The sequence below is a fragment of the Ascoidea rubescens genome (assembly GCF_001661345.1).
Source record: "Ascoidea rubescens DSM 1968 unplaced genomic scaffold ASCRUscaffold_3, whole genome shotgun sequence".
Lineage (NCBI taxonomy): Eukaryota > Fungi > Ascomycota > Saccharomycetes > Ascoideales > Ascoideaceae > Ascoidea > Ascoidea rubescens.
In genome coordinates this window covers 1,213,489-1,235,790 of record NW_017962915.1, presented here as the reverse complement: position 1 = coordinate 1,235,790, position 22,302 = coordinate 1,213,489, and the positions used below count along the sequence as shown (strand labels likewise).

Below are 22,302 nucleotides of genomic sequence, written 5' to 3'. Positions count from 1 at the left end.
AGATTTTTGTGAGTAACGTTAATGATTTTAATTGTGGTTAGAGGAAAATCATTTGAATTTGTTTCAATTTTTTGAATTTTATCCAAGATTCTAAAGCTTTTCAAGCCAATGACTTTTCCAAAGATGACATGATGATCATTTAACCAATCAGTTTTAACAGTTGTTATGAAAAATTGAGAACCATTTGAATTTTTACCAGAATTTGCATATGCTATATAACCGGGTTTTGTGAATTTGATTTGAAAATTTTCATCATTAAAGGTTGAATAATTATTGAAAATTGAATGGCCACCGGAACCACCATCGTTATTGTTTTGATTCAAGTCAAAATTCCCAGCTTGGACCATGAAATCCTTTATGATTCTATGAAAAATGGTGTTGTTGTAACCAAAGCCATAAGTGCCTTTCGATAACTCTACGAAGTTTTCGACAGATTTGGGAACTACTGTACCAAACAAACCCAAATGCAATCTGCCCAAATAGTTATCGCCTTTATTGATATAAAACGTCACCTTATCAGTGATTGGGGGATCAAGGCCATTGTCCTGGAAAACGATGGCCGAATATAAAGAACAAGCTAGATTCAAGAAGAGTACTAAATATGTTGTGAGTTTCATTGTAGAGTTAAAAGGAGGAGAGCTGAGTGAGAAACAAGAAAAAAACAACCCAGAACGCAGATAAACCTAAGAGATCATAAGAGACTGGAAAAATAGGAACAAACCCTTTTTTATATCACTTTAAAATGAAATTTCCACATCTGATAGGCAATTTCAGTACTGCGATTTTATTTTTATTTTTATTTTCGTTTTAGACCCGACAACAAATTTTGGATATTCAGGAAGGATTTGTTCCGGCTTGGGATATTTGCGGCTCTTCCACAGGGTTTTTGTGCGGAATCGCAGTCTTCTGTGCGATATGTCCCGTTTCTGCGAACGGGGCTCCTGAAGAAAGGAGCCAAAGCTGTTGCTTTTGGTGCCAAAGACGACGTTTTCGCAGAGGAAGGAGCAATAGTGTATTAAAATACCATAATGAGTGTGTGGTGGTATGTGTGAGAAGAAGAAAAAAAAAAGAAGAAAAAAAAGAAAAAGAAGAAAGAGGAAGAAAATGAGTATAGAAAGTGCGAATCTAAGAATGGAAAACTGTCACATAATCGCGAGAAAACAGCGTAATATTACCATTGTACAAAAGTTATTGGGTGGGATTTGGCGAGCAGTCCTGTGGAAAAGATTGTTGAAAAGATTCTTATGATTCAATATTGGGTGATGAACGGGATGGAGATCCTTAATCTATGGGTAAAGGGCAATTTGGGAACAATTCCAATTAAACACAATATTCCATTTAAAGTAAAATAAGTCAAGCTGTATTTCGAATAATGGGTACTGATCAAAAATAAAGCAAAAGGCACAAAAAAGAGAAACTTTTTGGCAGGAGTGTATTGGTCGCCGTTATCAATTTGTTCCCACATTGTGAGTTTATCGTAAGCACCAGAATTGAATTCGAATGGAGTGCCTTTAAAAGTGTGGAACATTATGTAGGAACCAGCGACATATGTTAGATTGGTTAATGTCCAGCTTAGCTCTTTAGTTATTCCAGGAATGAAATCGTAGAAAATCTTAAGGAAAATGATTATAACAATATGGATACACCAGGCACCTTTGCCATGTACCCAATTTGCATTCAAGTTTGGGAGGGAGTTTTGGTCAACTATTTCGTCTTCGGAGTCTGGCTTGACATAAGAGATAATGGACGAGGATCTTTCTCTTATTTTCATGTCTGATTTTGAGACTCTTGGGGAGAGAGAGGATTGAGTTGGGATAGTCATTGTGGGATTGCTTCTTGCTATTTTGGCAGCTTATGTCTGAACTAGTGCTCTGGGATAATTCTGCTGTTTAATTGGTTATTAAAAGAAAAAAACCTGGAGGTTAAAAATAAAAACAATGCGAGATCTAAAGATAAAAGCAAAGGAATTACTAGGAGATAGATTGATATAAATACTAAATTCTAATTGCAAAACAGCGTTGCTAATAATAAATGTTGTGGGAATTGCTTTGTAGCAGTAATATTCCGGTGGCAGCAGTATTCTAGCGTTGTGAACTTGTGGTGCTAGTGGTCGAGTGCTAGTGTTGCAGTGCTTCAGTGTCTATTCAGTCTCTTCGTAGTGTCGTAGTCCAGTTGTTCTATAATGTTCTACTTGATTACTTGATTACTCAACCACCAACTTATTCAATTACGCTGCTCTTCCCGCTCTGCTGGCTCTGCAATCCATCGCCGACAATGAATGACAGCCGTCGTTGTTAGGGCATGATGTGCGGCCGACGGAGTCGTTTTCATGCACATTGCCGCACACGTTCGTTCCCGGACAGCTTAACCGAACGCCCTCCAGCCGAACGCTCTTGCACGCGAACACTTCGACCCATCACGCCTACACATTGCGCTTTGTGTACGGTATCACTGTATCCTGTATTATTTGTTGCACTCTTCCCGATTTCAGGTCTGTGCACAGTTATCGTCGTTGTTGTTCAAATCGCCCAATGGATTTCCAGAGGAGCCTGAGGATGGGTGGGGCCCCATAATATTCTCCAAGTCGCCCATCAACTCGTTTGGTGGCATCCCACTGTGCTGCATTTTCTCCAATCGATCGTTGATATAATCTCGATCGCCTGCGTTCTTGTCGTCGTACGTCTTCGATTCGAATTTACCAACAATCTCTTGGATTAGCGTGTTTTGCAGGTTGTATCTTTCGCTTTCTTCTTTACCGATATTTTGCGAGTTTTCCGACAACCATTTGGGATATTTGATCGACAAATCCTTTATTGGCTCATATAAGATTTCTTTTGATGAAAGCTGATCTAACATGTCAACCAAAAATTTGCTCATATCGAAATCTCCACCACCTGCATCGTTATTTAAGGCACTTCCAGGATCCAAATTCAATTGACCCATTAACTGGTTAATGAGTTCGCCCATGTCATTATTTTCATTTTCCTCTTTGATCTCTTGATCTACTTTTTTGCCGCTTTCTTTTAATCTCGACATGGTTGAATTTATTATATTCTTAAAATCGTTCTTATTTTTATAGCTTGGGATTTTGTTTTCTCCTTTGTTTGGAGTATCATTGTTGTTCGCTGTAGAAGAAGAAGGAGCAGTATGAGTAGTGGGAGTAGTTAGAGTTCTTGGAATATTATCATTCACTTTATTACCTGGCTTATTATTATTAGAAGTATTCGTAGTTTTATCATCATCGTCATCGTCATCATCATCATCGCCAACATTCATAACATTAGCAAATTGATTTATTAGCAATTCAAATTGTTTTTTCATATCTGGATTAGAATCAAAATCTTGCAACAAGTTGTCAAGGTTTGCATCGACATTGCCATTATTAAAATCAAAACCAAAAGCATTGTTGTTATTATTCTTTAAGTTACTATGACTTGGATTATTTAAATTTGAATTTATACTATTATTTGCATTTGTATTTACATTTGAGTTTATATTTGTATTCGAAGTCGAATTGTTACTAGTATTATTATTATTACTAGTATTATTTATAGGTAAATTATTTGCAGGAGGTTTGGATAAAATTTCATCAGCAAAATCGTCTAGAAGATCATCTAAATCAGAAAAATCATCGTCTTCATTAAACGGTGTCTTACCAGGATTATACATTTCAATTTATTTTAATTTAATTTCAATATAATCTTTGCTAAAATTTTTATTTTTATTCTAATATTCGGTGAAAAGCTACCAATTTAATCTCAAAATCTAGCTTGCTCCTTTTACCTTTTAGATCAACAATAGTTCCATTGTAGTGGGTGTATAAAATTATCTCCAAATATCTCCAAATACTGTGCGGCACTTCCGGTGGGTGTTCGAAAATGCACGCTTTACGTACTTCTTGCTCGTAATCTCATTAAACGCGAAAATGTATTTTCTCAGGATATCACCACGTGATATAAATTTGTCATTTTCTGGTAGTTTTTATTTATTCCAATCTAATTTTAAATTATGAAGGAATTCTTTCTTTAATACTTCAGTGCATTTCTTTTGATTATCTGATAATAACTAATAATTAATAACTAATAACTAATAATAACCAATAACAACAAATAGAACTCTATAATATTGATTCATATACCACACATCACATATTATTCTGACAATTAATAATGAGTTCACTTTGTATAAACCGTCTACAAGAAGAAAGGTATGTTTAACTTGATTACTTAATAAATTATAATTCATGATCCAGGATTTTTTATTTATAATTTATTGGTTTAAGATTTTTTATTTTTTATTTTATTTTTCATCTTTCATTTTTGTCAATTTGTGATTTGATTAATTAATCATTAACCTTTATTTTTATTTTATAGATTATAATTATACTAATTATTTTGGTTTCTGTTTATATTTTTTTTTTTTTGGGTCTTTATTTTATATTATTTTATTTTATTTTGTTTTGTTTAAAATTAGAAAACAATGGCGTAAAGACCATCCTTTTGGTTTTTTTGCAAAACCCAACAAGAATTCAGATGGTTCATTAGATTTACAAAATTGGACAGCAGGTATTCCAGGAAAACCAAATACTATATGGGCTAATGCAGTTTATCCATTAACGATTTCATTTCCTGATGACTATCCATCAAGACCTCCAAAGGTCAAGTTTCCTGGAGGATTTTATCATCCCAACATTTATCCCTCAGGAACCATTTGTCTCAGTATTTTAAATGAAGCACAGGACTGGAGACCTGCTATCACCTTGAAACAAATCGCATTGGGGGTTCAGGAATTACTAGACAGTCCAAACCCAGATTCTCCTGCCCAAGAACCAGCTTGGAGAGCATTTGGGAAAGACAGACCAACCTATGAAAAGAAAGTCAAGGAACAAGCTTTGAAATATGCTAAATAAAAAAAACTAAAAAAAGCTAAAAACAACCAAAAAACAACCAAAAAAAATGTACAAAATACGCAATTGAACACTACATATAGTTTGGACCATATATTACTTATTTAATTTTGTTATTCCACTGAAAATACACTCAAATCAATAAATAGTATTGTTGCACCAACACTCAAAGGGAGGCAAGAGATCAGCTCGAGTGCTTTGTTGAGCTGGGCTATATAGCGTTGGGTGTTGTCTTTTGTAGTAAGTCACTGATTTATTCTCTAATACTTCTTCCAATACCTCTCTTCCTCTTCCTTCTTCTCCTTCTTCTTCCTCGCCGGCCTCGAGCGGTATCTGCGCCGCTCGCACTTTGCGGCCGAAATCGCCCTCATTTAAAGAGCTCTTTCCCAAATCAAACGCTTTCTTCACCAATCCACAACCATCCACAACCATCTACAACTATCCAGCTGGTGCTAAGCTCGCTATTGGCAGGGTCCTCAGTTGCAAGAAACAACTCTTAAATACTCCTCCAGTTGTTCTGCTGTCTGCTTTTCTCCAGTGGTCCACGAGTCTGTCGCAATGGATAAGTTGACTGCCAAAACCCTATCTGATCGTTTGTATGATAAGCGAAAAGCTGCTGCTTTAGAGATCGAAAGAACTGTTAAACAACTAGTCAACCAAAACAACCCCGAAAGCACTCAGAAAATCCATGCTATTATAGACCAATTATACAAGGAATTTACTGGTGCAATCCACCAGCCAAACTTCAGAAATGGTGGTGTTATTGGTCTTGCTGGAGTCGCCATCGCCCTAGGCTCATCTCATATCGCTGAATACTTGGATTTAATTATTCATCCAGTTTTGGCATGTTTTGGTGATCAGATTGCTCAGGTTAGATACTATGCCTGTGAAAGTTTGTATAATATTGCAAAAGTTGCCAAGGGCGAAATTCTAATCTATTTCAATGAAATTTTTGATGTTCTTTGCAGACTCTCTGCTGACAATGAAAACAGTGTCAAAAATGGTATTGGCTTAGTCAATGGCTTGATCAAAGACATTGTCTCGGAGAGGGCAACAACCTATATCTCTGTCTTACAAACTGATCCTCAAATCCAAGAACCAGACTTAATTCAAACAACTGTTGCAATTTCAACAGGCAGCATTGTTCAAATAAATCACAATCAGTCAAATTTGGCATTTTCTTTACCGAAGTTTATCCCCTTATTAATGGAAAGACTATACACCACCAATGGATTCACTAGAACTTTTTTGGTGGACTGGATCTCTTTACTAGACTCCATTCCAAATTTGGAATTAATAAGTTATTTACCTGCTTTTCTTGGCGGCTTATTAACCTTTTTAAATGATACTCAAAAATCAGTCAGAAATCAAACAATTAGATGTCTTGACAACTTTTTACAAGAAATTAAACGAATAATCCAAATCAAAAAATTGGTAGCAAAAGAAAAAGAATTGAAATTCTTAAAATTAGAAAAACAAAAAGAACTCGAATTTAACCAATTTAAAAAACAAAAAGAGGCAATCAAAAACAGAAAAAACAATAAAAACAATAATAAAAATTTGAAAAATTTAAATAATATCAACAATATAAACAATTTAAGTAGTCTAAGTAATTTAAATAATTTGAATAATTTGAAAAATCCTTCTCTTTCTAAAAAATCATCAAACCATTTAATTGAGCCTAATAACACCAACAGTAACAGTGATTTACCTATCGACAATAAATTTAATGAAAATATTCAAAGTGTTGATTCAAACTTAACTTTGGACAATAAACAACTAAAAGAATCCTCACCAAATTTAAATGAAATAGATGACACAATCATTCTAAATTCCAATGAAAATCCTAATGATACTCCAAAAGTCAATACCAACAATAATACCATCAATGATGCCAACAAAAATATCAATGAAAAAAACGATAATAATGATATCAGTATTGATAACAATAATAACAGTAGCAGCAGCAGTAGCAGCACTACAAATAATAAAATTAATAACAACAGCAATAATGAAATTAAAATCACCAATAAATTAAATGATGACGAAATTCAAACCGATATTGAAGACGGAAATGAATCAGACGATGAAGATGATTTTTTTGATGATGCGGACGAAGATTATGATGAATATTATAATGACCATGATATGAATGCTAATTCCGAATATTTATCGGATACTGGTACTTATATCCCTGGTCAAGATGTTGATTTGAATTTTCCTAAAATTATAGCAATTCTAATTACTCATTTAGAATCAGACGATGAAATCCAATTAGTCGTACTTAATTGGTTAGAAAATATATTGGATATATCTCCAATTAGTTTCTTACCATTAATTTCCGATTTATTATCAATTTTATTAAAAATTTTATCAATTAATTCAAATAGGCAATTAAAGGATAAATCGTTGATTTTTAATAAAAAATTAATGGATTTGATTTCATCAACTTTATCACTAGATGATAATAATAATAACAATAATAATAATAATAATAATAATAATAATAATAATAATAATGATATCAATAATGATATCAATAATGATATCAATAACTATACAATGAATAATTTAAATTCAAATGAAACAAAATTCAATTATTCATCTGTAATAAATACTTTGGCTATATTGTTTTTACATGAGGAAAAAATTACAAAAATAGCAACATTAGATTGGTTAATTATGCTTCATCAAAAATCTCCAAGATTGTTTCTTAAACATAGTGATGACACATTCCAAACATTAATAAAGGGATTATGTGATTCGTCATCAGAAGTTATTAACAAAGATCTTAAATTAATATCGCAATTTTCCACGCAATCGGATGATAATTATTTCCAAAATTTGATGAACGATTTAGTTAATTTATTTAAAAGCGATCGAAAATTATTAGAATTAAGAGGAAATTTTATCATTCGACAGTTGTGTATTAACCTTAATCCAGAAAGAATTTATAAAAGTTTTTCCAATTGTCTTTATGAAAAGCAAAAAGAAAGTTATAAGAATTTGGGGTTCATTAGTATAATGATTCAAATTTTGAATAATAATTTAATAACAGCACCAGAATTATTACCGTTGAGAAAAAAACTCTATAACATTGATAATAAAGAAGACTGGATTTTTTTCACAACACTATTTAAAAGTTGGTGTCATAATGCACCAGCATGTTTATTGTTGTGTTTATTATCACAGAATTATGAATTGGCATATAATTTATTGAATATATTTGTTGGATTTGAGATTACAGTTACATTATTGATTCAATTGGATGTTTTAGTTCAATTGTTGGAGAGTCCAGTTTTTGTTAAATTGCGGTTACAGTTATTAGAGCCTGAGAAGTATCCATATCTTTACAAGTGTCTTTATGGAATACTAATGATCCTACCACAATCTAATGCGTTTAATATATTGAAAAACCGATTAAATTCTATATCAGCACCGATTAACCATAATTTATTAGGTGGAAATTTAAGTAATAATTTGAATCATAATTTAAATAATAATTTGATCAATAATAGTTCTAATAGCAATTCTAATAATAATTTAAGTAATCTTGGGATGAATTTGAGTAATAACAATAATGGGACCAATAGTAATAATATTGCTAGTAATGTTTCCAGTAATAGTAATAGTAATAGTAATAGTAATAGTAATAATAATAGTATTAATAGTAATAGTGGTAATATTTGTGGTAATATAACAATGTTATTGGGGAAAAAACTGAAAACCAATGAATTATTAAATAAATTCAAAGAAGTTCAGCAAATACATGAGACTATTCGATTAGAAAGAATTCAGAAAAAAAATTTATTTAGTTCAAATAGTTCTAACGATAATGGAATTGGTGTTAGTAATTATGGCAATAGTCTCGGTAATAATAGCAGTAGTATGAACAATAACACTACTACTAATAATAACAGCAGTAATAGTAATAGTAATGATAATTATAATTATAATTATAATTACAGTAACAGTTTTAATAATAGTTACTCTAGTACTTTTAACAATGTGAACAATTACAACAATAATATGGGAAATAGTACTATAAGCTATTTTCGAAATAATTCCAATCTAGGGTCTAATCAAAATTCTACGGTGAATAGAATCACCTCAGACTTGAACAGATTATCAGTTGGGTCTAATATTCCAATAATCAACCTGACTAGCCGAACAATAGAGTATCCCAAGGGAACGACAAGCAATTTATCAGGGCCAGGTATCAAATTATCCAACATTACATCATCAGTGAACCAAGGGAGCGCAAGCAGCGTTGGAAACAATAACAACGCTTTGAATCTTAAGTCTGTTTCGTCAAAGTCGACGCTCAATAGCAATCTAACGTCAACCAAGAACATTAGTGTTCCATCAACACCCAAGAGGAATGACAGCCTAGCCGGCAACTCCAATCGCAATGCGTCGCCCAGTGGCAGAACCAGCGGCAGAAGCAGTGTGTCGAGCTCGAGGCTAGGAAGCAGTGTTGGCAGCTCGAAAAGACTCAGTGGGGGAAATAGCAGATCGTTCAACAGTGGGTCTTTGAGCTGATCTAGTCAGTCGAGATGGTTTTGTAATCAGGCTTCTGCATCGGGTCTTGTACTAGGTCTCAAGTCTTGTAATCGAGGGCCTGTTGGTGGATACTCAAAACTGTGCTCCAGTCGTCATGTTTGTGTGAACAATAATCTAGCGTGGCTCGTCAAGCTCCAGTTCGAACATGGTCTTGTTACTGATAAAGGAAATCGAGAGATAATCGACGCTAATTGTGCGCCAATTCTGCGCTTTTTATGTGCTGACCTTGCAGTGCCCCCTCCCCCGGATTGCGCAGCCGGATCCTGCTCAGGAAGGGCTATTGCGGCACGTGCAGCGCCTCCCCCCGTGTGGTATAAATACGGATCAAACCCAGATCAAACTCAGATCAAGCCCAGACCATTTTGTTCCCTCATCACCAACACTACTACATTATATCGTCTTTAACAACAAAACTTTTGACACAACGACATGGTTGGCTTTAGAAACAGATTACAGGAGTTTACCACTCCGCAGCAATTATCCCAGCGCAAGAGCGGTCTGAGACAGCAAAGGGCCCAGCAGCAACAACAACAGAACCCCCAGTTGGGCTCGTCTCCCACCGGCAATGTTCCAATCTACAAACAACAGGCTCCAGAAGCATTGCAAAACACTCCTCTACCACCTCAGTGTACTGGAGAAAACGAAAGATTGCATCAGCAGTTGATTGGCATATTTCAGTATGTTGATAAAGACAGATCTGGGTACTTGAGTGCCAGGGAATTGAGCGATGCTTTATTTAATCATGACGGGACAAGGTTCGAACCTTCTACAATTAGATTAATGGTCAAATTATTCGATAAAGACAATTCCAACTCTTTAGATTTCAAAGAATTTTACTTCTTAAACAGATATCTAATTTACTGGAGAAAGACATTTCATGAAATGGACGCCGACAGAAGTGGTACAATCACTTATGACGAGTATCTAGTCACTTTACAAAAATTCCAATTCAATTTATCTCCAAATTTATCTCAATTTTTATTCAATAGATTTGCTAAAGTTGACTTCAATCCATATGGTGGAAATGCTTTCGATCCATGGGGCTCTCCAAGTGGTACCATCGATCCTCAAAAAAACATGAAATTTGGTCATTTTATTGAAAGTTTGATTTGGTTGCTAAGATTCACAAACTTATTTAGAGCTTATGATAAACGAGGAAATGGTGTAGCTCAATTCAATTTTGAAGATTTCATCTATGAACAAATTATGTTATTCATTTGATTGCAATCCAATCCAATTATTTTGTTTTATTTTGTTTTATTTTATTCATTTACTGTTCAACCCAACTTTTTTCTGTATGGTCTTTGCTTGAAGACTTACTATTGGATTTTGTTTTATATATTTTTGTTTTTTACTAAACAATCGTGTGTCTTTTATAGTTAATTTTTCCCTTTGTTTTTTTTTTGATCTTTTTATATATTTTTCTCGTCAGTATTATTAGTCTTATTATTATCAGTATTATCAACATTCTTTGGCACAATTGTAGGCCCTAAATCTATCACTCGATTTCCATCTTTGTCATAAACTGGTATTGGAATATCATCTCTCAACGCATCCATCTCCCTCAACTTATCAATGATCATAGGCTCAAAGAACCTCGTTCCTCCATATACCCCAGCAAATAACACTGCACAAAGTGTAGCCACATCAGATGCCCTTAACCTTCCCATACTCAATTCAAATTCAATTCAAATTCAATTCAAATTCAATCAAAGTTCAATCAAAGTTCAATCCAGTTTATAAAAATACAACTCTAAACCTCCACACAAAAAATAAAATCAAAAATTATCACAAAAATTATACTCTCAAAGTTTCACCAACCAATGAAATAAGAAAAAAAAAAAAAATTAAAGAAAAATTGCAATTTCCCAAAATATAAAAATCCGTCAACCTGGCGACGGGTTTTTTGGAAAAGAAAATTCCGGCTTTTCTGTGAAATTTTTCAGTTGAAAAAATTTGATTTATTTTTATTTTTGATTTTGATTTTGATTTTGATTAAATATTCATATATCATCATCATTATCTCACACACACAATGGCAAAGGCTAAGAAAATTAATAAACTTGCTGCTTTGAGAAATGAAAGACTCTCATTAAGAAAGAAAAACCCTTCAGCTCAACAAAATCAAATCCAGTTGCAACATTTAAATGATCAACAAATTAATCACTTAAAAATCAATTTCACCCCGATTTTAAATAAACTATCTATTCAAGATAACAACTCCATCCCTGAAGTGCTCAATCACAAAATAGCTGCTTTACAAATACTAAACTCCCTAATAGACCAGGATGTTATTCGAAATTTTCTATTAAAGGAAAAAATAATCCCAATTATCTTAAATAGCGACAACGACCTATTATCTACAATTACAACCTACAACAAAAACAAAAACAAAAACAACCCTGAAACATTTCAAATTAATTTAAACTCTTTGTATCTATTGAAAAATTTAATTCATTATAACGGTTATCAAATAGCTATTAGCCTATGGAGAAAAAATTTATTTAAATTAATCGATTTTAACATTAACCAAATCAATACCCAAATTAAAATTCAAATAGATAACAATGATCTAAATAACAAGGAAAATAACCACAATATCTTTAATCTATCCCATGTCTTGATTGAATTGATCATTAGCCTATTAAATTCAAATTCCATTGATATCCTTAAAGACATTCTTTCCTCAGATAAAATCACTATATTACTTTCTTTTATATTTACTCTATTCAACAATTTTAAATCGGTTTTACCCATTGATTTGTATTTCTCAATTTTGAAATTAATCTATGATTTCAGTTCTCAATCTTCTCAATTTATTGATATCATAATTCAAAATTATGATTTCTTAAACATTTTTAAAAATTTGTCTGTTACTATCCTTCAAAATAATGTCAACGATCCAAATAATATCAATAACATTAGTAACAAAAATTCTACAATTTATAGAAATTTAGTAAACATTTATACTCAAGGTTTAAATCTACAATTTTTCGAATATTCTTTTGACAACAATAATGAAAATAAAGAAGATGAGGATTTCAACATTGAGATTGATAATGAACAAATATCTCTATCCAATCAAGACAAAATTAGTTTGATGAAACTTTATACAGACACTTCTTCTTTTTTATCAGATTTTAATAATAATAACCTTCAAATTATTGATATGAATCAAAATAATCTAGACTTTATCTCAAATTTAAATATAAATCCAAATTTTAATTTGATTAATATAGCTGATTATCTTTTATTATCCAATCAAAAATTAACAAATTCATTATTATTCCAATCAATTGAAACCTCTTTGGAAATCTTAACTGCTTTGATTGAGTTTGTTGCTAATAACTCTCCAACAATTAATTCACTAGATTCTGATTTGCTAAATTCTTTAATTCATAGTTTGTCTCCTTTACTATTAGATCATTATTTACCCCATGAAATATTTCAATTCAAAACTTTAGATCTACTAATCAATTTTTCTTGGTTATTCAATTTAATCGAAAACGATCGTCATTTATACCCAATCGATAACCCTGATAGCATTCTTGATACTTTAAACAATTGGAAACTAGTTGTTGATCGTTTATGGCAGTTAATTTTTCAATACATTACAGCTGATTCAGCTCAAAGCTCTATGATTTTTACAAATAAGTTATTTATAATATTGTGTGCAACTTTCAGAAATATTGAACATGATTTAATAAATGATAACAAGTATATTACAGTGGAAAATATCTCACTTTTAGTTACAAATTTAAATAATTTCATTGAAAGAAATTATGGAATTGATGAAACTGATAATATTAACAATATTAGCAATCCTAGCAATCCTAATAATAATAATAATAATAATAATAAAAATAAGAAAAATAAAAATAAAAATAAAAAAAATAAAAGTAAAAATAAAAAGAATACAGACGAAATGAATGAAATAAATGAGTTTTTTCATAATTATATTCAATTTTTATCAAATGTTTCCAAAATTCCAAACCACATTGAAGTTAATTTAGTGGTGACACAATTTTATATGAACTTATTATTGAAAGTCAATTTCGATAGCATCCAAATGCCTATTAATATTACCGAATTTTTGCAAATCATTGACGATATTTTCGATATCTTTAATGATGAATCATTTGATTATGATTCAAGCAGTTTTGTTGAAACAAATTATTTATCCAATTTAAAATTAATAGAAAAAAAACTACCTAAAATTGCAAAAATGTATATTAATAAAAAAGAACAACCTGAAATAAGAGAAAAAGCCGATGAAGTTATAACGAATTTATCCAAATTCATCAAATATAAAGAAAGGGAATTTAAATTAACACAAAATAAAAAGAAATCCAGCTTATAACAAAAAGTAAATACAACTCAATAACATATGTATTTATATATTAAAAACAAATGATAAAATTATAAATGAAATAAATAACATAAAGCAAATTAGTTGATGAACGAATGAATAAGTTTATGTAGATATGCTAAAGGAATCATGGGAATGAAAATGAAAATTAAAATGAAAATAAAAATAAAAATTAGGAATATTTAAGTTTAGAGAGAATGAGATGAAGGTAAATTTTGATGATGATGAATATTTTTATAAATTAGATCAGATCTTATTTGAATATCATTTTTTAGGATTTCGTTTAATTTATATTCGATGGCAACCAAATATTTATAAAGAAAGAAACCACTTTCATTTAAAGGATATTTTAATGGTGATTTCTCAGAAAGCCAGAACAAATTTGAATCAATATTTTTTGAGTTATTTTCTGGGATATCAATTAAATTTATTAATTGTTTCCATTCTTGAAAGGAGTATTCCTTTTTTTGATTATTTGAGATATCAATTAGTATTTCCTTTACAGAATCTAATAGAGAAACTAAATTTAGGATTGTTTCTGAGAATGGTATTATTGGGGTAAGAGAATCGTTTTGAAATGCAGATATTTTTTTGTTATTGTTAATTTGAGTATTTAGAAGGTTATCTAAGTTTTGATGAGGTTTTTTGTTTTGATTATTTGAAATGGAGGTGTTTTGAACTATATTTGTTGATTTTAAAGAGGAGAAAGATTTTCTTATTGCTGATATTAGCGATTGGTTTTTGTGATGGATATTGAAGAATTCATTTTCATTAGTGATGTTAGAATTGGTATTATGAATATCAAGAGTATCATTGTTTTGAATGGGACTTGAGAATTCGATTTCATTTTCCAAGTCAGTTTGAATTGCAAATTGATTTAATAAGGATAAGTGATTTAAATAGTCTGTGCAATTTTCAGCAATGATATCATTATTATTGTTATTAATTTCGTTACTAGTATCGCTATCGTTATTATTATTATTATTATTATTATTATTATTATTGTTGTTGTTGTTATTTTTATTTTTATAAATATTTTTATAAATATTTTGATGGTAATTGATAATGTTGTTTGAATTGTTTTGAAAGATGCGAATGAAATTTGGGACAAGTAAGAAAGAAGCAAATTGGTCAGTCCAATCGATGTAAAATCTGTATAAGGTATCACCCAAGTTTGATATCAAGATGGTCATTAGGGGAACCGCAGCTAAAGCCCAGCAGATGAAAAAGGGGATACCAAGTGAAGAAGAAGGGGCATAGTCACCATAACCTATTGTTAGTAGACATAGGAAGCAGAAGTAGATTGCGTCAAAGTAGGTCCAATTTTCAGTGAATTTCAAGATTAAAGCGCCAAAGAACCAAAAAAAGATAAAGAATAGGATGGAGAGAAGTAAGGATAAGAAGTTTTGGTATAGGATTGAGGATTTTTTGATTTGTTTGATTTTATTGAATGAGTCTTGTTCTGATATTTTTATGTTTTTTTTTGCAGTTTCTTTTAGATATTTTAAGTATATTTTTTTTCTATAATTTTCGAGTCTGTTCCAGAAAAAGGTAGGGGAGGAGGTACTTAGAACGATGCCTCTAACCGCCGAGATGATTAGACCTAGTAATAGAAAGCCAATTAGAGAGTAGATTAGTATTAGGATTCTGGATAAGGTTGTCGTTGGTAGGATGTCGCCCAAGCCTATTGTTAGTAGAGAAACGACGCAGAAATATAGAGCAGAGCCATAATTTAGGTCTTCTATAATTGAAGAGAAAATGGCAGCACCAAGGGATAAAAAAATAGATAGCAAAAAGACGTGTAGCATTATGCCTCTTTGAGAAGAATTTAGATTGAAGTCGTCAGAGTATTTTTGTTTGAAGTAGCCAAACAAGTTTATGGAGAGTAGAATTGAGCAGGAGAGATAGAGTATGGCAGTTAGGACAGCAAACCAGAAGCCCTGGTAGGGAGAGTAGTTGCTGTTGCTGTTGTGGAAATAGTTGAAGTTTGTGATTAGAATTATGGATAGTAGTAGGCAGCAGGAGATGAACCAGCCGATAATGGAGATGAACTGGGCAAGGAGGTAGTTCAATCTTTTTGAGATATTTAAAAGGAGACTCAAGTCAGACAAAAAGCCTGTTGATAGGGAGATGGCATTTATTATCAATTCCCAATGGGGGTCTTTTGCTAGAGAGTTTGTGTTGTTGTCTAGCTTCCAGTTTTCCACGATAGCAGCTATGGAGATCATGTTGGCCAATGGGCCTATACAGGACACGATCAAGGGAAAGTAGCAGGATACGATCAACCATATGGCGAAGTGCTTGTCTCCTGGTTTGATGTTCAAATTTTTTGTTGTTTGGTGGTTAACAAGGAGAAATTTGTTGGGGATGGTGAGGTTTTGAGGGAAATGTAAAGATATGGAATTGACGTTGCGAAGATTGGAGGTGTTGGACATGATTCAGAGGAGGTTGTGCATGGGATAGAGGAGGTTGGAGCAGATGAAGACCAGACAAGAGCCAGCAGGACAGACCAGTGTAACCTCAATAGCTGAATATATTGGGCTTCGAAATGAGAAAGCAAAGAGAGAAGAAGAGAAGTAAGTTTGTGGTTTGTCGTGTTTGTAGGTTGTAACTTTTGGGCTTTTGCAAAAGAAAGCAGCCATTTTTGCATTGAAAAGGCTCAGAGCAAACTTTAAACAGCTCAGCAAATGGAAATGGCGAAGAAATGTCAAGGAATTGTTGAGGAAGTGCTGAAGAAGCGTTGGAGGTGCTGAAGAAGCAGAGGAGTTTCATGGGATGGGAGCAAGAGGCAAGAGCCTGGAGAAGGTGGGAAGCCTGGAGCATGAAAACTCTCGAGCAGCAGCAGCAGCAGCAGCAGCAAAGGCTCTGAGGCAATAGCAGAGTGTAACAACCAGGCACAGCTGGAGAAGAAGCATTAAGCTTTAAAGCTCTTCTGCCTGGGCCCCAGCAAAGAATGGAGAAGAGCAAAGAATGAAGAGCAAAGCAGATCAGTTTGGCTCAAACTCTGCTTCAGGGCAGTAATTCCAGATTCAAACACCTGTTTTCTGGATAACAAGCTATTATTGTCTCAACAGTGCTCGTTGTCGCCTTAAGTCCAGCTCTGGCTGACTGAGTTAGCAGTAGCTGGTGGTGGGATAGCCTTTAAGCATAGTTTGGCCATGATTTGGCCATGATTTGCACAGAAGTTGCACTGGAGTTGCAGTTACCAGAAAACAATCAGACCTGTCTTGTTTCACACCTAGCTTTTGTATTGAAAATCTCCTGTGGTTCTTCTGATCCATAGTCCAGCAGCCAATTGAATGCAATTCCAGTCTGATTGAAGCCTATTGTCCACGATTGCAGGCTGTTATTTGCCCTTGAACTGCTTTGCCATAATCCACTGGCCATCCTTATTGGTTTCACTTCGCTTCAGCCAAAGCTCTCCCAGTATCTCAATGTGCTGCTGTTTTGTAACTAGCCATCGTTGTTGAATTACCAGACAAACCTTCACCACTAAGTGCCATTTCCTGCCATTGCTTGCCATTTTCTACCATTTTCTACCATTTCCAAACATTTTTCGCTGAATCGTCGATAAGCTTTATAAAAAATTGCCAGAATATTATAAAGAAAAATTACCAGAATCTCCAGCAATCTATCACAATCACAACTTCACAGACACATCTATTGAATTGAAAATGTTCAAAAGAAAGTCATCCAGCAGCAGCACTAACAGCAGTAACGCCAGCAGAAACAACAGCAGAAACAACAGCAAAAACAGTAAATCTGGGTTAAAGAGAAACAAGAACAAAACTCCTTCTCCTTCTCCTTCTCCAGTTCCAAATCCCAATCAAACCAACACAGACAATATCAATGCTGGTACTGCTGGTACTGCTGGTACTGCTGCTCCCACTACCAATACAAATACAAATACAAATACAACTACCACTACCACTGATGCTCACTCTCCAGAGAAATACAACACTCCAAAGCAGAAACACCCTCGTATCATCAAAAGAGATCAGTTGCCCTATAGAATAACCACTCTCAACAAGATCCACAGCAACAAGAACCTCTCCTTATCAAGCTCGATGAACCAGATCGACAATGCTTTGAACACCAGAATCTCTGAACATGAGAACGAAAATGAGCTCCAGATCGATACCAACGTCTCCTCCAACAAAGACTCCTCCAACAAAGAATACAAACTACAGTCTCCCCCATCAATACCCACCTCCTCCAACAACACAAACCACTCTTCTAACAACGACATATTGGCTCCTTCGCCAATACCTTTGCTCCACAACTTCTCCTTGAGCTCTGCCTCCAAATATGACTCCTTCCAATTCTTCAATCCCTCCATAACCTCCCCAATGTCTGTTCAATTGAGCCCAGGCCACAACACCATCAACACCTCCAGCCTAAACCACTCCAACTCAACCCAGATTCTCAACACAAACCAACCTCATCCCACAAAATCCTTCCAACCACTTGCAATCTCCCAGAACCTAATCAGAAACACTACCATCAACGATGCCTCTGCTTCAACTGTTATAGAAACTGCCTCTGGCCCCAACGTCATCACAATCAACAACATCCACCACGCAAACAACAACAACAACAACAACAACAGCAGCAGCAGCAACAACAATAACACCTCAAATGCCCCCCAAAACAACCCCAATATACACATCAACACCAACATCGACATGTCCAACAATCGTCAGAGAGCCATCAGTCTTGCCAACGATATGGACTCCTCCATCTTCAAACACAGCTACTCCACCTCCATGATCGACAACTTCAGAAACATGATCATAACTTCCTCCAAACCAGATCTCGATATAATCTCCCACGCCCAATCTCTCAACCTCTTCTCCCCAAACTCCTCCTACCAAAAGGACTTGCTCTGGCAAAACATCATCGCTTCTGTCTCAGAATCTGTCGTCATCCTCAAATTCAACAAGTTGTTCAACTACGACATCGAGTCCTCTGGAATCTTCAAAACACTAGGCTTCATTGTCGACACAAAAATCGGTTTGATCCTAACCTGTAAAAAAATCATAGGCATTGGCCCAACAAAAATCTTTGCTGTCTTCAACAACTTTGAAGAAATCCTCATCAAACCAATTTACATTGATCCTGTTCACGACTTTATGTTCCTAAAATATGATCCTTTGAAATTGAAGTTCTTGAAAGCAAACTGCCTAAATCTCGTCTCAAATCCAAACACCATCAAACTAGGCTTGGAGTTTAAAATATTCTGCTTGAACAACAACAACTTGAAAAACCTAAACAACCTCAATGATCTAAACCAATTTGAAGAAAACGAAAACACTCTCAACGTTTTAAGTGGCTTTGTCTCAAAATTAGACTGTAACGCCCCATTTTATGGCCCACTATCCTACAACGACTTTAACACTGAATATATCCAGGGATTGACCTACAACTCCTTCAACCTCTTGAATAAAGACGATCTTGACCAGAGATTCTTAACCAGTGGCTCTCCTGTTCTTGACATCAATGGCAACGTTATAGCTCTACAAACAAGCAGCTTCATCAACAACAACGACACTTCCACCTCAACAAACTTCTTCTTACCTCTTTACAGAATCAATTACATCTTCAAGAAAATTCAGCTAAATTTCAACCAAAACACCCTCTTCAAAACCATCACTGTCTTTAACACAAACTCAATCTCAAACGACGATCCAAACTCATCAACACCAACAAAAAATCAAGCCACTCTAACAATAATCTCAAACATAAATTCAACTAAAACAACAAATATCGTTAGAAACAACACTCTATCAAGCAAATCCTCTGCTGATAACCTCGCAAGAGCCTACAGAATTGATAAAATTTACAACAAAATCAGTATCGATCGAGGCACAATACAAGTTCAGTGGGTCTTGAGAACTTTTAATGAATGCAGAAAATTGGGCCTACAGTCCTCGATTGAAAGTATTGCTAGAGAAAAATTTCCTGATATTAATGGTCTACTTGTCGCAAAGGTCATCTTGCCCTTTGGCCCTGCTTTCAATAAAATAAGAGAAGGCGACATTCTAATATCCATCAACAATTACGACATTTGCTCTCTAATCCAAATTGACGAAATCCTTGATAATTCAATCAACGAAAAAATCTCCATTGTCGTTGAAAGATCTGGCGAAAATATCAAACTTGAAATAAAAGTCCAAGACCTATTCGACGTTAGTCCCTTGAAATTTTTAGACGTTTCTGGCGAAACATTCAATAACATTAGCTACAATGTAGCAAGACATTTTAACCTCCCTGTAAAGGGCGTATATTTACATAAATCAAATGGCTCCTTTCTTGACATTGATATCTCAAATTGTATTATTGATTCAGTCGACAACAACGATATTCTAACTCTAGAAGACATGATTGAAATCATCAAAAAAATCCCTGACGATAAAAAAATCGCAATAAGTTATAGATGCTTGAAAAACTTGAATCGCCAGTATTTCAAGATAACAACAATTGATAAACATTGGTTTAAATCCTTTAGAGTTTATGAATTTGATATGAAATCTGGTTTATGGTTGTTTCAAGACTTGGACGAAAAATACTACTTGCCATCACTACCAATCAAAAAACAACTCGTTCATAACATGAACTTTGAACTCAACTTATTAAAGGACTTCTATAAACAAAACTTCAACGTATTCAACATTATCAAAAGTTTTGTAAAGCTTGAAATTAGATTTCCATTTGCAATCGACTCTTTCCCAAAATCAATCAAAAAATGCTACGGTTTAATCATCGACAACAGCAAGGGTTTGGTACTAGTCTCAAGATACTATGTTCCTCACGATTTTTGTGATATCAGCGTCGAATTCAATGATTCGTTATCCTTACCAGGAAAGGCAATTTTTTTACATCCATTCCAAAACTATACAATTATAAAATACGATCCTTCTCTTATTTCATTTGAATCAAACTTCATATCTGCAACTCCAAATTTCAGAAAATCACCCAATTTAAACACTATTAAAAAGAATCTAAGCGTATTGTTTATTGGATATGATATCAACTTCAAGCTACAAATTATTGAAACGAGAATAAAAGATGTCACTATTTCTAATAATATCGGCGTCAATCCCTTCTCGCCTTACTATAAAGGCTGCAATATTGAGCTTATTAAAGTTGAAAACAACTACATTCAAACAAAATGCCATATGGGTGTGTTGTGTGACATAAAGACTTATGAAATTATCGGGTTATGGTTCAAATTCAATGTATTCAATGATAACAAACTTAATCAAGCATCGACTACTAGTCAAAATTATAATAGCATTTTAGGTCGTCAACAAAATGCATATAATGAATCTTATAACATGGGCATAGATATATATCATATCATTGGGATCATTATGCATTTCAGACAATTCAATAAAGTGCCTAAAATAAGAATTTTGGAATGTGAATTTAATACAATTTCCGTATTGAAAGCTAGAATTAGAGGTTTGACAGACGAAAGAATTGGTTATTTGGAAATGAAACAAAATAAAGAAAACATTAGCATTGAGGATGCTAATAATTTTTTTGAAAATCAAAGCACTTCTCAAAATAAATTGCAGTTTTTAGAAGTTTCCAAATTAATATGTTCAGATTTCCAATCAGTGAATCATCCTACTTCATTAAACACCAACCCAGGTTCCCCATTGCCGCCAGATGGCGATGCTATCATTGTCCAATCTAGCCATGTGAATAACCCAAATACTAATGTGATGGATATTCCAACTTTGCAACCTAACGATATTATTTTGTCCATAAACGAGATACCGGTCAATAGATTGGCTGATTTGGACTTGATGTATTACAACAAAATCCTTAATTTTACTGTGGTTAGAAAAGAGTGTGAATTGAGGTTCAGAGTTAGAACTCAAGAGATGCAAAATACTAACCATATTTTGATCTGGTCCGGATTAATTTTACAAAAGCCTCATTTGGCCATAAGACAAATTATGAACAACAATAACCGCTTTAATTTAGCAAATCCAAATGTTCGAGAGCTTATTAGGGAAAATTATGAGGAAAAGGCATCAATTACCAACAATTTCTCAAATGGAGCTTCACCTGCAGTTTCTGAGATACCAATTCCATTGTCCAGTTCTGCATCTAAGCATTATCATCCAGGATTGCCTTCAGGGATATTTGTTTCCGATGTTTTAGAAGGCTCTCCTGGAGAGTTTTATAACATTCAAAAGAATCAATTCATTACCCATGTTAATGATATTTTCACTCCAGATATTGAAAGTTTCAAAAAAGTTGTATCTAGATTCAGTATTCTCAACCATAAATCGACTGAAAATATGATGTCTTACTATTTAAAATTAAAAGTGATTACGTTAACAGGAGTTGAATTTGTTCTTCCTATTCAACCAAATTACTACTATTCTCCTACATTTGAGTTTAGAAAAGACTCGACCCAAAACTCCTGGTTTAGTAATAACTCGCTTGA

The 22,302-nt window shown here is 33.5% G+C and overlaps 10 protein-coding genes across 10 annotated transcripts; 5 read left to right on the top strand and 5 right to left on the bottom strand.

Annotated features, from left to right (window-relative positions):
- Positions 1-35: 35 nt before the first annotated feature.
- On the bottom strand, positions 36-533 carry ASCRUDRAFT_25790 (uncharacterized protein; the record flags this gene model as incomplete). Its single annotated transcript, XM_020189909.1, has 1 exon — positions 36-533. A coding segment is annotated over one exon (498 nt), but the record flags the coding sequence as incomplete, so codon positions are not given.
- Positions 534-1,249: 716 nt separating this feature from the next.
- ASCRUDRAFT_69420 (ORMDL family protein) lies at positions 1,250-1,822 on the bottom strand (the record flags this gene model as incomplete). Its single annotated transcript, XM_020191669.1, has 1 exon — positions 1,250-1,822. The coding sequence occupies one exon, from the start codon at positions 1,820-1,822 to the stop codon at positions 1,250-1,252; it is 573 nt and encodes a 190-aa protein (XP_020048945.1).
- A 557-nt stretch (positions 1,823-2,379) lies between these two features.
- On the bottom strand, positions 2,380-3,717 carry PEX19 (Pex19p). The gene has a single exon (XM_020192889.1). The coding sequence runs from the start codon at positions 3,667-3,669 to the stop codon at positions 2,488-2,490; it is 1,182 nt and encodes a 393-aa protein (XP_020048944.1). The 5' UTR covers positions 3,670-3,717; the 3' UTR covers positions 2,380-2,487.
- A 314-nt stretch (positions 3,718-4,031) lies between these two features.
- On the top strand, positions 4,032-5,330 carry UBC9 (E2 SUMO-conjugating protein UBC9). Its single transcript, XM_020194892.1, has 2 exons — positions 4,032-4,207; positions 4,474-5,330. The coding sequence occupies exons 1-2, from the start codon at positions 4,170-4,172 to the stop codon at positions 4,907-4,909; spliced, it is 474 nt and encodes a 157-aa protein (XP_020048943.1). The 5' UTR covers positions 4,032-4,169; the 3' UTR covers positions 4,910-5,330.
- Positions 5,331-5,464: 134 nt separating this feature from the next.
- On the top strand, positions 5,465-8,344 carry VAC14 (Vac14p; the record flags this gene model as incomplete). Its single annotated transcript, XM_020189679.1, has 3 exons — positions 5,465-6,340; positions 6,425-6,506; positions 7,026-8,344. Coding segments are annotated over 3 exons (2,277 nt in total), but the record flags the coding sequence as incomplete, so codon positions are not given.
- A 1,779-nt stretch (positions 8,345-10,123) lies between these two features.
- Positions 10,124-10,669, top strand: ASCRUDRAFT_24639 (EF-hand; the record flags this gene model as incomplete). Its single annotated transcript, XM_020189859.1, has 1 exon — positions 10,124-10,669. A coding segment is annotated over one exon (546 nt), but the record flags the coding sequence as incomplete, so codon positions are not given.
- A 116-nt stretch (positions 10,670-10,785) lies between these two features.
- ECM19 (Ecm19p) lies at positions 10,786-11,283 on the bottom strand. The gene has a single exon (XM_020189112.1). It carries the CDS (start codon positions 11,137-11,139, stop codon positions 10,882-10,884), a length of 258 nt encoding a protein of 85 aa, XP_020048940.1. The 5' UTR covers positions 11,140-11,283; the 3' UTR covers positions 10,786-10,881.
- A 1-nt stretch (position 11,284) lies between these two features.
- On the top strand, positions 11,285-13,928 carry SYO1 (Syo1p). Its single transcript, XM_020189111.1, has one exon. The coding sequence runs from the start codon at positions 11,505-11,507 to the stop codon at positions 13,827-13,829; it is 2,325 nt and encodes a 774-aa protein (XP_020048939.1). The 5' UTR covers positions 11,285-11,504; the 3' UTR covers positions 13,830-13,928.
- A 98-nt stretch (positions 13,929-14,026) lies between these two features.
- TOK1 (Tok1p) lies at positions 14,027-16,273 on the bottom strand (the record flags this gene model as incomplete). The annotated part of the gene is made up of 2 exons (XM_020190330.1): positions 14,027-14,463; positions 14,794-16,273. The coding sequence occupies 2 exons, from the start codon at positions 16,271-16,273 to the stop codon at positions 14,027-14,029; spliced, it is 1,917 nt and encodes a 638-aa protein (XP_020048938.1).
- A 2,451-nt stretch (positions 16,274-18,724) lies between these two features.
- ASCRUDRAFT_20851 (uncharacterized protein) lies at positions 18,725-22,285 on the top strand (the record flags this gene model as incomplete). The annotated part of the gene is made up of 5 exons (XM_020189655.1): positions 18,725-19,492; positions 19,721-21,063; positions 21,133-21,323; positions 21,495-21,844; positions 21,965-22,285. Coding segments are annotated over 5 exons (2,973 nt in total), but the record flags the coding sequence as incomplete, so codon positions are not given.
- Positions 22,286-22,302: the final 17 nt, after the last annotated feature.

Excerpts from the sequence above, each read along its gene's own strand:
- SYO1 (XM_020189111.1), top strand. The coding sequence starts at position 11,505 with ATGGCAAAGGCTAAGAAAATTAATAAACTTGCTGCTTTGAGAAATGAA.
- ECM19 (XM_020189112.1), bottom strand. The coding sequence starts at position 11,139 with ATGGGAAGGTTAAGGGCATCTGATGTGGCTACACTTTGTGCAGTGTTA.
- PEX19 (XM_020192889.1), bottom strand. The coding sequence starts at position 3,669 with ATGTATAATCCTGGTAAGACACCGTTTAATGAAGACGATGATTTTTCT.
- UBC9 (XM_020194892.1), top strand. The coding sequence starts at position 4,170 with ATGAGTTCACTTTGTATAAACCGTCTACAAGAAGAAAG. Across the intron at positions 4,208-4,473 it reads AACCGTCTACAAGAAGAAAG|AAAACAATGGCGTAAAGACC; the intron begins GTATGTTTAACT and ends GTTTAAAATTAG.